General features: G+C 37.7%; 1 protein-coding gene across 2 annotated transcripts in view; it reads right to left on the bottom strand.

The window, feature by feature from the left end:
• Window positions 1–710: 710 nt before the first annotated feature.
• LOC117163062 (trissin receptor) overlaps window positions 711–14948 on the bottom strand; it is a 14455-nt gene continuing 217 nt past the window's right edge. Inside the window, exons 1-4 of one of the 2 annotated variants that reach the window (XM_076625268.1) lie at window positions 6422–6589; window positions 5896–6071; window positions 4223–4874; window positions 711–2732 (exon numbers count right to left, since the gene is read on the bottom strand). In XM_076625268.1, the coding sequence (XP_076481383.1) occupies window positions 2309–2732; window positions 4223–4874; window positions 5896–6071; window positions 6422–6474 (1305 nt within the window). In that variant the 5' untranslated portion in view covers window positions 6475–6589 and the 3' untranslated portion in view covers window positions 711–2308. Of the gene's footprint in view, window positions 2733–4222; window positions 4875–5895; window positions 6072–6421; window positions 6590–14948 lie in introns of those variants that run through there. The other variant, XM_076625267.1, reaches the window with a different exon arrangement.

The raw sequence follows: 14948 nt of genomic DNA, 5'->3' as shown, positions 1-14948 counted from the left end.
AATCTACTTAAAGTTCTCCAAAAATACATAAACACTCGCAATCTAGTGATCAGAAAATGCGATGGGGAAAGAAAATTCTATTGTTTATCTCTTTTAATATCGTTCTGAGAATGAAAGAAGAATATTTTTGCGTACAGGCGCATGATACACGACGACGGTTACTGCAAAATATATTTTCCATTTCGGGGTCATCTAATGCTACGTGATGCAACGCCTGCTGGGGGTCTGATTTTGCAATAATTATTACGCTGCTATCGCCAACTCTGGATCCGTTCGAACTCTCGTTTATTTCTTCTTGATATGTTCGTCTCCTTCGACAGATAAATCGAGCATATTGCAGCCCCGGAACATCCACGCGGTGCAGCGTCCTGTTTACAACTTTGCCGAACTTTGATCACGAAAGAATTTAAAAGCTTGTAGACACCTATTGTGAACAGACACACGTTGGTTCACGAAGATGGTCGAACACTCGCAGGTTACACGAACACAACCAACCTTCGCCAATACAGAAAAAGTTTATGTGCCAGGAGACTAAAGTGACAATTTGTAATCAGGAAACTGCATTTAAACTTTTCTGCATTTATAGGACATTTGCAGGCGAAAAATCGTGCAGAATACACGTGATATGAAAGAATATATAAAATATTCAAAATATATATATACATAGCTTTCTATAATACTTGACAGGTAAAACAAATTTTTACCGAGATTCTACGCTTTTAATTATATGCCCGAAAATATGAATTTATGATCTAGTAAATAATTTTTCTTAAGATTATTTATTAATCTCACGATCATCGATGGATGAGAACAAAGCTGAAAGGTATCTTTATTGAAAGAGGATCGCCCATTACCCGATAAAACGCTAAAGCTGTACGGAGAAGTCGATGGACCGGAGTTAACCGGTTACTTGGCTGCGAACTCGAGACCCCGACGAGATAACGCGGAAAACAAAACAGCGTAGGAAAGAAAAAATGCAGATAACGCTCACATGATTCGACAGAAACAGGGAAAGAGACGAGAGCGGAACGATGATAATTTAAACGAGAAAGAAATCGTTTAATGAAACTCCATATGATACATATATTTAATTACTTCCAAAAGTGTTCGGACAATAACAAAATGTGACTACAGTTATTTATGAAAGTATTCACTTACAGATTTACTTTATGAATATATTATATGTGTTGCGCGAAACATTTTGGAACGTCATTAGTACTGTTATGAGGCCGACTATCACGATAAATGATAGTAAAGTTTGAAACAAATCTGAAAATATATGTAGAAATTACAAGACATTTAGTGCAAGTATTACACAGAGATTGTAAAAGTATTTAGACAATTAATTATTCATTACGTTAATAATCCTCGACATTCATGAAATAATATTAAAATCAGAGTATTAATAAAAATATACTTATCATATTTTGCTTCTGATATTCATTCGTTGATTTTATTTTTTAGTTTGTTTCATTTCTATTACCAACAGTCGATGTAACAAATCGAGGTTCTATTAACGAGCCTTATATTTCAATGAAATTTTCATCTCTTTTTTTCCCCCTATTCTCGTCGAATATGTATGATCTCGTGAAGATCCATATATCTGTCTGCTAAAACCACATGTGCCGATGCCAAATGTCAAATACGAGTTAGATTAATGCAAATTCCGTGTAATCGGAAAACTTGGCAACCGTGAATCTGCAGTATTGGTTCAGTATTCTAAAAATTGTCGATCAACTCTGCAAAGATATTACATTACGTCTGAATTCTCTTGCACAGTAGTTTACTAATTTACAAGCTGTAAACTATACATTTTTCTTTATGATTCGCTGCCTTCTGATCTTTTATCGATTTTCTGAAAAATAATATGAAAACTATGATGTATTTTTCCGTATGTTTGTATTCTCATGTGAAATCACGACGTTATTATCGTCCCTCGTATTAACAGTAAAAAGAGAGCGAAGGAAGTTGTTAATACAAACATCGTAATTGTCAATAACTAAAAAACAAAACTGAGAGCACAATTTTTTTTATTCTTGAGTTTTGTCTTATTTCGACGTCAAGAATCAAACCTTTAAATTATGTAAAATCAGTAGCCGAACACCCAGTATATATATACAACGAGAAAGAGCACGAATGTACCCGAATAGGATCGATTTCGTTTCGAACTAGCGAAAGAACAAAGTCATTCGACAGGGAGATCGTTTCAGTTGCGTCGGACTCTGCTTGAAAAACGATACTCTTAACAGCCTAATCTCGAAAGGTTTGGTGAATAAAGCGCGGCTGAAAGTTCCACCAATAAAACTAATTAGTAACTGGATTTTTCGTAAATGGTTTGGTCTGTACTCGGTGGAACTGCGACAGAGCTGTCTCGATCAGAACTAAGACAGACCAGTAAACTTCGCCGAAAATCATTTACGTTCCCTTCGTCGTTTTCTTGTCGCATTGCTGCTTCTCTTGCGGTACGTCCCATGACCAAAACGCTGCTCCGATTTCTTGCCTTTCCGCAGTTCAGAAGTTCTTTTATTCCTTTTTGAAAGTTTCGCGAGAGGAAAGCATATAGAAAAGGATTCAGACAAGAGTTTGTGTAGGAAATCAAAAAAGTGGATAAGGTTAGGAGGGTGCTGAAGTTCGATGATCGATCATAACTCGAGCTCCAGTGGCGCCAGGCGATCCGTGCTTGTTGCGGCAGATTGCATACGGCGAACATCATCACCACTGCGATTAGCATTCTAGAAAATTTCGTCAGTTTCAATTTAACCCGAGGCACTATGCTTGCGACGTAAAGCTCGAGGTGAAGTCTGCGTGACTCCTGATTCCTGAAGTTGCAGATATACGTATATGAATATACAGGGTGCTCGCTCACTATTTCTTATCGCTATCTGCGGCCGTGTAACAGACAATGTTTTGAACCGTTGTTTAAAGGTGTCGAATGTACTACGAACAATGAACAAAAAAAATCTTGGAAATACTTTATTTTCATAGCGAAAGCAAGGTAACTTGGGTAAGATAAATGGGACCATATTTTTATTAACTCGATACTAGGTTTATCGTTGTCGTTATGAAAACAAAGTCGTTCGTACTACACACGACGCCGTTAAAGTTCAGTTCAACAGATTTTTTGTTACATGGCCGCAAATGGCAGAAAAATAGTGAGTCGCGTTATTCAGGACATCCTGCATATATTTATTTATTTAATTTCGACCTCGCAGTCAAGAAATGAGACTTGATTTACAATTTCTCCTGAATTACCATACACACATATCTCTGTCGCACATTCTCATCCTTCCACATCCTTTTCCCACATTTTTCAATTCTGTCCACTCTACTCTATAACAATCAGATAATCAACGCTATGCATTTCTTCCTATCCTATCCGTTCTATCGCTGTTCGACTATGTCAACTAATCCTTTTATTACACATATCTGTTCTTTGATATCCATTTTTCCTCTTCTCTATTTATCTTTTTCCCTCTTTACTCTGTCTACATTTCTAAATCATTCCACACTATCGCAATATTTTTCAGTACCTACATTTATTCTTTCCACGCCTCTATATTCCTATATCTTCCCTATATTCCTTTCACGTATCTTGCACATTCCTCTTAATACGTACCTCTCTCCGCTAAGTATCGTGGCATATTCGTCTTCTAAACACGATGCTCAACTTGCGGGTAACTTATACACGAATATAGGACAGATTTCTGGCGATCTTTTTTACCGACTTACCGTTCTTACAGATTTCAGTGTATTTGCGCGAACGCGTATGCATGTAGTAGTATTGGCGAAACACAGACGAAATCAGACTTATTTCTAAACAGAATGGAAGAGAATCAGACAGATAGAATCAGCCAAGTCTCCGAGACTCTACCTCGGCGATAGGGAGTCCACCCTCGATCGATATCATCGGGACATTGCAAGGACCAGAATTACCTCGGATTTTCAATTTAATTTCATTTTATCGCTGATCTCTAGACTGCGGGTTTTTATACGTTTATGGGAAATTTGAGAGCACAGAAATGTACGTGAAACGCGCATAGCATAACACGCAAAATAGAAATATTCAAAGAATCGGTATATCTTCAATATCGATTAGTTAAAACAATTCTTCGCCATCTTTTCTTTTGCTTTTATGGACGAGGGATACATTTCAAGCGCTATATCCATAAAGATACAAATGTGCATAAATATCCGCAGTCTACTACTAAAACATAGCTCGTACCTTATTACACCGCGTCTGGCGCGAAGCACATTCCTACCGGAACTGTGAACACGATGGAGGCTATCATTTTTGCTTTTAGTCGCCAAACCCGGTCCTCCGAGGGTAGTGCCGCTTCTCCATAACCCGACAGCGATTCTCGTGTAAAGGCAGCACATCAGAAGTAGCGGAAGTAAGTAAAGAAAGACGAGATTTACGGCGTCCAACAAAGTTTTGTTGTGCTTCTGGATATTGGCTATGCAAATGATGTCCACGTCGCCGGTGATTAAACGATTCTGCATGGTCTCAACATAAAAGAATCTCGGCAAAGCATAAATCGCGGCAACCATCCAAACTATTCCTATTACCAGCTGCAGTCGGCTTCTTGTCAGTACCGACCTGCACTTAATCGGGTAAACGATAGCCAAGTATCGTTCAATGCAAACCACCATTAGGATTAATACGCTGGCTGTGTAGGAAAGCGCGTGGACGAACATGTATACTTTGCAGAGAAAATCACCGAGTCGCCAACTGTTCATTAGGTAATTTGTCAACGTTTGATACACGCAAAAGATACCGACGCAGAAATCGGCTACTGCCAGGTTCGCCAAAAAGAAGTTGGTAATACTCCGTAATCGTCGTGAAAATGTTACCACAAAGATCACCATTGAGTTACCTGAAAGCAGAATTCAAAGGGATACGACCTTGAATTTATACATTGCATCGTTTCTTCCATACGAATGTTTCTCTTAATCCTATCGAAATCAAACGTTTCGCGAACCTTTTCTACGTTTATCGTTCGTCGCTTAACGCAATGCTTAACAAACTCAGTCGATAGCGTGAAGATATATTCCGGAAGAAATATTTTTCAGTATCAAATATTTTCTGCATAAATGTTCTTCGATATAGAATTCACGTTTAATATTAATCTTGCAAATTGAACACGTCTGTAAGACGCGTGTATTATAAGGAAAATTAAATTATAGGTACTGCGTTTTGAAGAATTTGTTACAGACCTATCTTATCGAAAGGTTACGTTCGAAGTTATCAGGTATCTCGTGATTCACCGATGAGAGCATAGATTATAGTGTTTGAAGGTATTCTTTGGGACAATTGCCTGGACGACTACTTGAAAGAATAATTATGAAAAGGAATTTATTCTTTGAACCCTACTGCAAACTCATTAAAATTGATAAATTTCTTCTTAGATCAAAACATTCCACAAATTTCTCGCGGAAATAAGTCACGAAACAATTAACGTTTTGTCTGGCTGCTTACCTTTATTTTCACATAATTTAACGTTTGATTCCTTTTTAAACGTACACACGTTAAAAAAATATACTTTTAAGTTCTAAAAGTTCGTACTTAATAATTTTGCAAACTAGATACATTTCAGAGGCGCGAATATAATGGATAAATTTTGGAAAAATTTGCTAATTCTTTTATATCAGGTTTTTTCAATGATAAAAGCGATTATCCTGCGTATATTTTTGAGTCGTTGTATAAATGTCTATAATACAAATAAGTACGAAAGCTTCAAATTTTATCAAAACTTTTATTGCTTTACACGATATTCCTGCTTCTCTTCTTGTGATAGGCCGATGGAAAGTTTCAAAGCATGCGATGCGGATACGGATCAAATTGGTTTTGACACTCAATTGGTAATTTGATCGATTTAGATCGAGACGATCACTTACCGATAAAGCAGAAAACGAAGACGATGGAATAGAGCGTAATAAAAATTATTCTGACATCGGTCCTGTCAAGAATGTACTCCTCGTTTAGAGATATATCGTGCAAGGAAGTTTCGTTGTCCATCAAGCTTTTTTTATCACGAATTTTACGAAAAACGGCGTCACGGTTGTCGATCATTCTGAAACGAGACCACAAGGAATATAAAATCATTACTCTGCAATATCGAAAGCGTAATTTGTTGAAGATACAAGTAAAAATAATACAACATAAAGTTTATCTTTATTAATCTTCTAATTCTCAATTCGTAGATGACTCGCGAGAGTTTAAGTCAAGTTACTTGTTACTGAATGAATAATTTTTCAACTCAGTTTCGCAACAAAAGGTTTATTTAAGGTAAAAGTACAGCGAGATGTTCGGTCAAAGTATTTCCCCTTGCTTTCTACGACTTTAAGCCATTTATCAAGCAACTGATGAATTCTATCACGAAGAAATGTTGCTTCTTTAGACAAGATGCAGTCGTTGAATTACCTTAGTACCTGATCGATCAGCTGGAAGTGGGTATCGGACAAGGCGCGTTGCATCGATCGAGACGAATAGCATTCCGAAGCAGCAACGTCTAGCGAAAAAGCTGGCTGCTACGGGACGTTCTAGTGAAGACTCGTGTCTTTTCTCTAGCAGAAGCACTTAATGCTGTCACGCAGCAATTCCACAAAATGTTCTTCTTTATCGATCCTCCGACGATTGGTTCTTGTCTAAGACACGATATTTTGCCGTGATGGAATTTATCATTCACCGAATTTACCGAATGTCCAGCTGGACAAATTGCAAAGTACAAATTCAATAAAAAAGAAAAAAAATGTATCACTTGGCTTAAAGTTGTAGAAAGCAACGGGTGATACTTTGATCGAATAACTTGCAGTATCTTTTTTCTTAAATAAACTTCAAGTTCCACTGAAACCTTTTGACTATTCGTTTGAACTATTTGTTTGAACTATTCGTTTGGACTATTCGTTCGTAATTTCATTTTCTCTAAATGAGATACTTTGAACGGAAACGCGGCTGGTATCGTGGTCAATGTATATTATTAAAATGTTTGTAATTGAAACGAAGTTTGATTAGTAGCGCCTGTTAAATACTCCGTATCCTATCGGATCGTGTAAACTTAATCGTGCGGAATCGCGGGATTCGTGTTAAGCGTTACACGCGATTTCTACGTGGCGAACGGAAAATGTCGGACAGAAAATCGATAAACAGACACGGGCACGTACTTTGTTGTTACATGTATAATGGAAATTAGTACGAATCGTGTATTAGGTCGAAGTCGAAGGAAATAATGACTTCGCACAAGGAAATATTCGTAAACGTGCAATGTCTATCAACACGAAATATTTTTCGAAAGATATACGAGACGCGATATTTTCGCCGAGAAAATATCGAGAAACTCTAAAAAAGAAAGAAAACCCGACAAACAGAAAAATTTAAGCAAACCTGAAAGAAATAATAATGAAAATGACTGTTGCATGTATTGTGGCAAAAAATATGACGAACCGCTTAAGCAAATATTGACTACGACGCATAACATGCAGCGAATGGGAACATGAAAGCTGCGCCGACCGGATTCGAAGAACGTGACGATTTCCAATTTTATTATTGTTAGCTTAGATCAGGGACAATATCGCGTGTATACAGTTTTATCGGAAAAAATCGGAGTGTTACGTCGCGTGAGATGGTCCACGCGACGTCCTTTATTGTCTGACCGTCAAGGCTCAAGCACCATTATAGAGACTCTCAATAAACCTAAGGCCCCGCCATGAACTGAATCTTACTAGCTTGCAGTAACCTTTAATCCTGCAAGTATTTTCGGTTTATAGTTGGTACTTGAAACAGTCCTTAGGTTTATTGCACGTTCTTACAAATTACGGAGAAAGCGGGTTATCTAACGGAAAAAGTGGATATTTAACGGAAAAATGTCCCACTGGACAAATTGTAAAATTTAAATAAATAAAAAAAAAAATTTAACGGGAAAGCCAGTTTTTCCCATGAACAAGGTCACCCCCAAGCCACGTGTCGGTAGGAGGCTTCCTCCTCCAATCTCCATTTATTAACGTCGGCTTATAAACCAATGGGCATCGCGGATCGTAACCCTCACTTTTCTAACGAAAAGTGTGAACAACGAATCCACGTTCTTAGTTCAGAAGGCACACGAGCTTTCCTCCGTAATCACACAAGAACGAGCTTGACTTGTTCTCATAACGACAGAGCAGTCACTTCATCCCTCTAGACTTGTGCTCTGGACTACAGAGCCCGTCACTTCATCTCTATACTTCATCTACGACATCAGGAGGGTCAATTCTACACCAGGAGACTTCTACATCTTTTACATCAAGAAAGATCAACTTCTTCTTATCCTATATTCAACTGTAAGGGGACCTTTTTGCTCTACTACGAAAGAACATTCAGTATTTATCTTTGGCGGGGGTGTGGTTCGAGCTGGATGAAAAGAGAGTTTGCGTTTCGTCACGGGACTACCGGTGGACTCGTCATTAAGGCTATACCTGGGAGTCCCTGCCTTAGACGTACAGGGAATCTCGCTAGGTGCGGTATTTATATCATGCGCCCGTATATTCGACCGCTAGCGAGATAGACTCGTTGTCGTCGTAGCCCTCTGGTGTTGACGGTTGGTACCCGCGTATCGCCCGGGAGGTGTTGCGCCGCGTTGATGCCTCGACCTGTCGGTGTCCTGTTGATACCGATCCGCCACATATCTATCAGATCTTCATACGTCAAAGTATCGTCTACGACATTTATATCATACGTAACGGTGTAACTCTTCAGTGTAATAAGTTGTTGGAAATATAAAATTTATAACTTGTTAATCGCAGTGTTACATCAATCACCCCTATTATCCCACAAGAAGTAAGGGGATCGATCTGTTCGTGGCGTCTCCCTGCGATTGATCGAAAATATACGGAGAAATCTCGTTTTATTACCAAGTTGAGTAGAAGTTGAGTGCTCTAACTGTTTTATTCCATTTTCTGATCTTCTGTTCATTATGAAAGCGTTTGACAAATACACTTTTTAATTCATCAAATGTAATTTATAAACAACCAATAAACAGTTTGAGAATTCATTGATTTGCTGTCAAATAATTTCCATGTGCATAGTGATTTCCATTATTTTAGACGAATACAAACTGTAAAGCTAAATTAACATGCACAATAGTTCTAACAACGTGGACCAATTATCAGCTTTCATATAAAATTAGCAGGTGTTTGTGAACGAAGGTGGATAAATCTAATTTCACTCGTTGGTCGGAGCAATTTCGAAATGTACTTCACTCGCAACTCAAAAGTATATTTTCTTGCTTTTAGTTTAAAGCTTTTAGTTTAATCTTGCTTTTCATTTTAAAATCGATCGATAATTGAGGTAATTCCGAGTTTTATGAAAGCAGGAAAGCAAAAGTTTTCCACTTGCATTGTAACAAGTCAATTGGTTCTTAAGCGTTAAACTATGCAGCTAGAAAATTTGAATTGATTTCCATTATTTTGCATATCATTTCAAACTGGTTTATTTGGCTTCGAAATTTCTCAGTCACGGCCGTGCAAGCAGAAGAACGTGCTGTTGCATGAACGTGTTCTTCTTCTTCATTGTTGGCAACGTTATTCGTGTGCTTATTGAAACAATGAAACTACGACCAGTCCAATATCAATTGTACACGATCATCTACAAAATCTTATGGGAATCTTTTACGAATATCGAATTTTATCGACGTACGCTGATTGATTGAATCACGCTGATTGTGCCTCGTTAAAGCCTAGTCCACACTGGCAGACAATTGTCGGAGAACAGTTCCGTAAAATGCCCGCGCACGAGCAAGTATTTCGTTTTTCATCGCAATGAAGAAGCAGAGCAGTGTCCATGGGCAGATGCAGAGAGAATCTTTTTTACCCCTGGTAGGTCTGCAAAACAACGATCTCGCTGTGCGATGGTGAGATTTATGACGCGGTACGTATTTGCTGTTTAGATGGAAAGTAAAGGCGAAAGTAGGAAATTTGAATTTGAAAGTAAGTAAAGTTGAAGACAGTGACGAAGTGACGCACCGGCCTCTTCATGGATGCGTCGTGAACAATCGTTGGGAAATCGAACAAAGGTTCACTTGTTTTTAAATGGGACTATACATTTTTTAACACTTTACCGACCGATAGCTTATTAATCAGTTTTTGTCGTCGACGCTTACTAACCGATAGCCTATTAATCGGCTTTTTGTCGCCGACAATCTTTCTCATTATTTCAGTAGTAATTTGTTATTTAGTACTAAGGTACCTTGCTCGGTTGCGTCAATCGCGTTGCTTTGTAAGCTCCCACGGTTTTATACCAATTTGAAAAACATACCGTTCGCGATGAACGAAAAGAATGGTATTGGAGAGTCTAAACCGAAACAGAGCCGGCGCCAGGGAGAATCTGCGCCTGGGCTGCCGGTCGGACGTGCGTATGTTGTTGAATTGCTAGCAGTCGGTAAAGTGTTAATACGATCTATCGTCACATTTCCTGCAAAATGTTATTAGCGTATTATTTAGGTTGATATTTATGTCGGTAAAGTATCGGTATACAAATTTTTGGAAAAATTCGAAAGATCGTAAAACACGAACAAAATCATTAAATTCTGGGCTTCTGTAAATATCAACAAGAAAAAAATCTCTTCGTCGTTATAACCTTAATTATTTATATTTACATGATATTCCACTCCGCAAGTGGGCGTCGTATGTGCTTATCGTTCAAAAGTCAGCATTTCAAAAGCTTGAAATCTCCTTCGTGCTTGAGTGGGAGGAACCGTTCCATCTCCAACAGATCCTCAACTCGTCCATACCGAGGAATACCAAGATACCCGATTAGTGTACAAACGACATTGTCTGCACATATCTTGGTGGTTATCGGCGGACAATATACGTAGATTATCTGTAAACAATGTCGTTTGTCTACTAGTTTCTAGCATAGCAGTGTACTCGTGATCTCGGATCGGCCCAACACTGATCGACTTCTCCCATGCCCGAGTCTCTGATGCCCACATGTAATTAATATAATTGTTACGCCACGAGGCTTACCACAGGCTGTATTTTCTAATCGTCGCTCGCGGTCCTACAACGTCGCAGGCAAACCGTCTTATCTGGCCGCCGGATCATATACAATGTATCGACGAGAGCATAGTTGTCGCCAAGCAGCGAGCTCTAGAAACGTCGATTTTTGACCGTTATGTTTTTCACACTAGAAGAGGCATACGTGATCATAGGCGCGAGCGGTGGCGTGACCCGAGCATAGTGGGGGTCGTCTTCCAAATGAGACAAAGGAATAATCGAAGGGCGTTCAGTTCCTTCTGACGAGTCAAACGTGACACTTCGACAAATCTGACGAGCAAACGAATTTATCTAGAGATATCGCAAAGTCGAGTCAAATTTCTGTAACATCTTCATCATATTATTGTAAAATATATTGTTCTATGTTAACCTGTTAATACAGTGTTACATTCATTAAACCACCTCTGTTATCCTAACCGAAACAGGGGAACGACTACTTCGCGGCGTCGATTAACATAATCGTAGCGAGAATTTACGCCTCTCGCTGACGCGTTTTCCTAGCGACCGCGTCTCTCCGCGAACGGTCGTAACAATAATTATTACGTAATATACAGGGTGGTTGGTAACTGGTGGTACAAACGGAAAGGGGGTAATTCTACGCGAAAAAAGAAGTCGAAAATATAGAATAAAAATTTAAAAAAAATTTTTTTTTTCATTTTTCCATCGAGACAACGATCTACAGTGAGATCCGTTATAACGAGACGTGATAAAGTGCACGCGTACCGAGCGAAAGTTCAAAGTCGATTTTCTCGAAAACAAAGCCTCGAACGAAAAATTGTTATTCTATATTTTCGACTTCTTTTTTCGCGTAGAATCACCCCCTTTCCGCTCGTATCACCAGTTACCAACCACCCTGTATAATATAACACAATGGATAAAGAAGAAATCGACAGATACACAGAAAAATACAGGAAACGAATGGCAATGCATCCAACGCAAACCCATATAAAAAGAAGACTAAAAAGAAAACATCTCATAACGTTCGAAAAATTTACCAAATGTCCAGCTGAACAAATTGTAAAGTACAAATTAAATAAAAAAAAAAAAAAATGTAATTAGTGTCTCCAGCCATGACTTTGAACAATGTTGCTATCGTTGTTCATGGGGTATATGGTGTATTTCTTAATTTGCGCAAGAAGAAAGAGGAACTTGTCTGAGTAAAATAAAAGAATCAAGTAAAAGAAGCTTGTTAACGAAAAGACGATTAAACTAAGCTGTGTGTTGCATGCGTTTGCACGTTCTTCCAACATTCGTCCGACGGTGTGTACCAGGCACTTTTATCCGCTGTCTGTTTCTGCACTTGAATTTTCTCTGCGAATTTTCCACGAAACACAGATTTGGATTGTCTGCGGACGATTGTCTGTCAGTGTAGACGAGACTCACAGTGTTAATGAGGTGTCAAAATGTTTCGTATAATACGAAGGATGCGGTCGAATAACATGTGCAAACGGGCATAAGTTAATGATGAGAAAATAAGAAGAGAATACAGAATAGAATGTACAGAATGAAATTTGTTCGTTGGATGCTTAGTTTCCGAGAAAACCGAGTGAAAAGATTTGTCAATTACACGTGAACTTGGGTAATTACCACTTAGGTATGAGCCAACAATCAGGAAACATTAATTCTACTTGTCAAAATAAATGAAAAATGTTTCTTTTTTTTATTTAATTTCTACTTTACAATTTGTCCAGCTGGACATTTGGTAAATTTTTCTATCTTTATTGCTAAATAACATATGAACGTCTACCTCCAAGGGGATACCATCGGTGAAGTAAAAAGTGTGGAACAACTTTGTTCCGTTTAAGACTCCACTTTCAAGAAAACAGAGTTTGTACGTTGTTCAATGGAGAATCAGCCTAATACACGTGTATGATAAATTTTCAGCTGATTCTCGCATATACAACAACCTCTCGCCGGTTATTTATTATAATCGATAAATATTCATGTTAGAAAATAAATGTGTGTACATATATATCGTGCGAGCGAGGAACGAAAGAGCATGTGTTCGATGAATGAGCGTGCAATAAAAGAAAATTATTCCTGTTTGAGATGTACAAGAGAATAGAGCGCTGTTCGTTAATACTTCAAATTATTATGTTACATACGATATAGTTATTCTGTTCTATATAAATTTTGTAATTAATAAAACATCATATAGTATTACTTCAACGATTCAAATTCGACTTTCTGGAAAATCAAGCCCCGGCTGAAAAAATGTTACTCCGTATTTTCCTCTTATTTTTGCGTAAAGTATCCTCTTAAAGCATAAGCCCGCCTGTACGCGTTATTCGGCCGCATTCTGTACAAATAAAAAATTGTTAAGAATGTCCGAATATCTCCGCGAGCCACTGTATATACGTAAGTTTAATTAGACCAGCAATTTCGTTGGCAATCGTATCTACAAAATGCCACCTGCGTAGATAATACATATGTATATCGGTGTTTTTCTTTCTAACAATAAGATTGTCTTGCCAGCATGAATACACCTAAGCTCGTGCTTAATCCGCAAGTACATCGTTCAAGGGCCGATCTTTCCTTCCGCGTACATGTTAATCCGTTAGGTGTTTAACTTTATCAACGATAGCAGCCTGGAACAGCTATGGAAATATCTTTACACGATATCGTTCGGTCGATTCTAATAATATTCGAGTATTAATTCGAGTACACGTATAAACGGACGTATGAACGTTTTAATTACACGCGTTTAATATTCTCGTGATCCGAGATGCTGCTAATTTACAGAAGCTGCTTATTTTTTTTAATTCGATATTTCACTGTTAATATTCGTTCATATCTGAACGTGTGAGCAACCTCAATTAAGATCAAAGATTTCGATCATTAATTACGAGCATATAACGTTTATCTTAGAATTTAGATATAGTTAAGATAATTGTCTTAAGATAGCGGTAAAGGTACATTGAAAAAGCTAAGGTTGCATTGATCGAGGGAAATTCGATTGGAAATATCATACAGTTGGTCGCATAATTGAACAAACAGTCTTTGAATTTCCATTACAGGTAAAGAAGTCGTAAAAAAACGATCTTTATCTTCTTCACGCGACGTATAATGAACTAGTCATCCTAACTTCTCGAAAGGGAACTCAAGTCGTTTGGATCGAGTTATTCGGTTTGAAAAAGTGTTTGATCAGTTACGAAGGTCGCAAAGGAAATACGACAAGTACATTTTGATCGACGATTTTATTTTCACGTCGTACGACCAAAAAGGAATATTTGAATGTGTGAAATATGTAGAGACGGGAAAAACCTACTGGATCTTGCCAATTGTGCATTCAATGATCCGGTCGATAAATTGAAATTTAAAGAAGACGCAAATATTATTCTCTTAAATTTATCTTCGGGCTTTTTGTTATTCGTGTTCTTCCCTCGCGATAAGCGAATTTGTGCAATTGAGACATTCGTATGCCTTGGGAATTGCATATTAATTGGATTGCCAATTAGACGACTAAATCGAGAAATTTGGAAAAACTGAAATTGATCAGTTTGATTTTTGGCGCTCGTGTATCTGATTTCTTAAATTCGTATAAATAAATAAATCGGCATAAATGATGCGATATAACGTGTCTTAATGTCTAATTGGTTGACGACGAATCGAATTTTACAAATATGTTTCTAGATAAAAAAAGATTGAGAACGTTGCTCTTATTATTCTTCACGTGTGGCCTTCGAATTCAAATAGCGGAGAAAAATGAATACGATACAAACGAGAATTATTAAATCTTACTATACGTAAGAATGAGATTTATTATTTTATTTTATTATTCTTGATTTATCTTACGATGCTATAATCTGAATTTTATCGTCGTACAATTTTCAAACGAGATATATTTAATTCTTCAAGCTTTTAATCATTGAATACCACAGAGAAAACGTTTGATAAGTCTATCGTCGTTAATTTTCGAAAAT

The sequence above is a fragment of the Bombus vancouverensis genome, chromosome 16 (genome assembly GCF_051014615.1).
Source record: "Bombus vancouverensis nearcticus chromosome 16, iyBomVanc1_principal, whole genome shotgun sequence".
NCBI lineage: Eukaryota > Metazoa > Arthropoda > Insecta > Hymenoptera > Apidae > Bombus > Bombus vancouverensis.
This window is presented reverse-complemented; position numbering and strand designations above follow the sequence as displayed.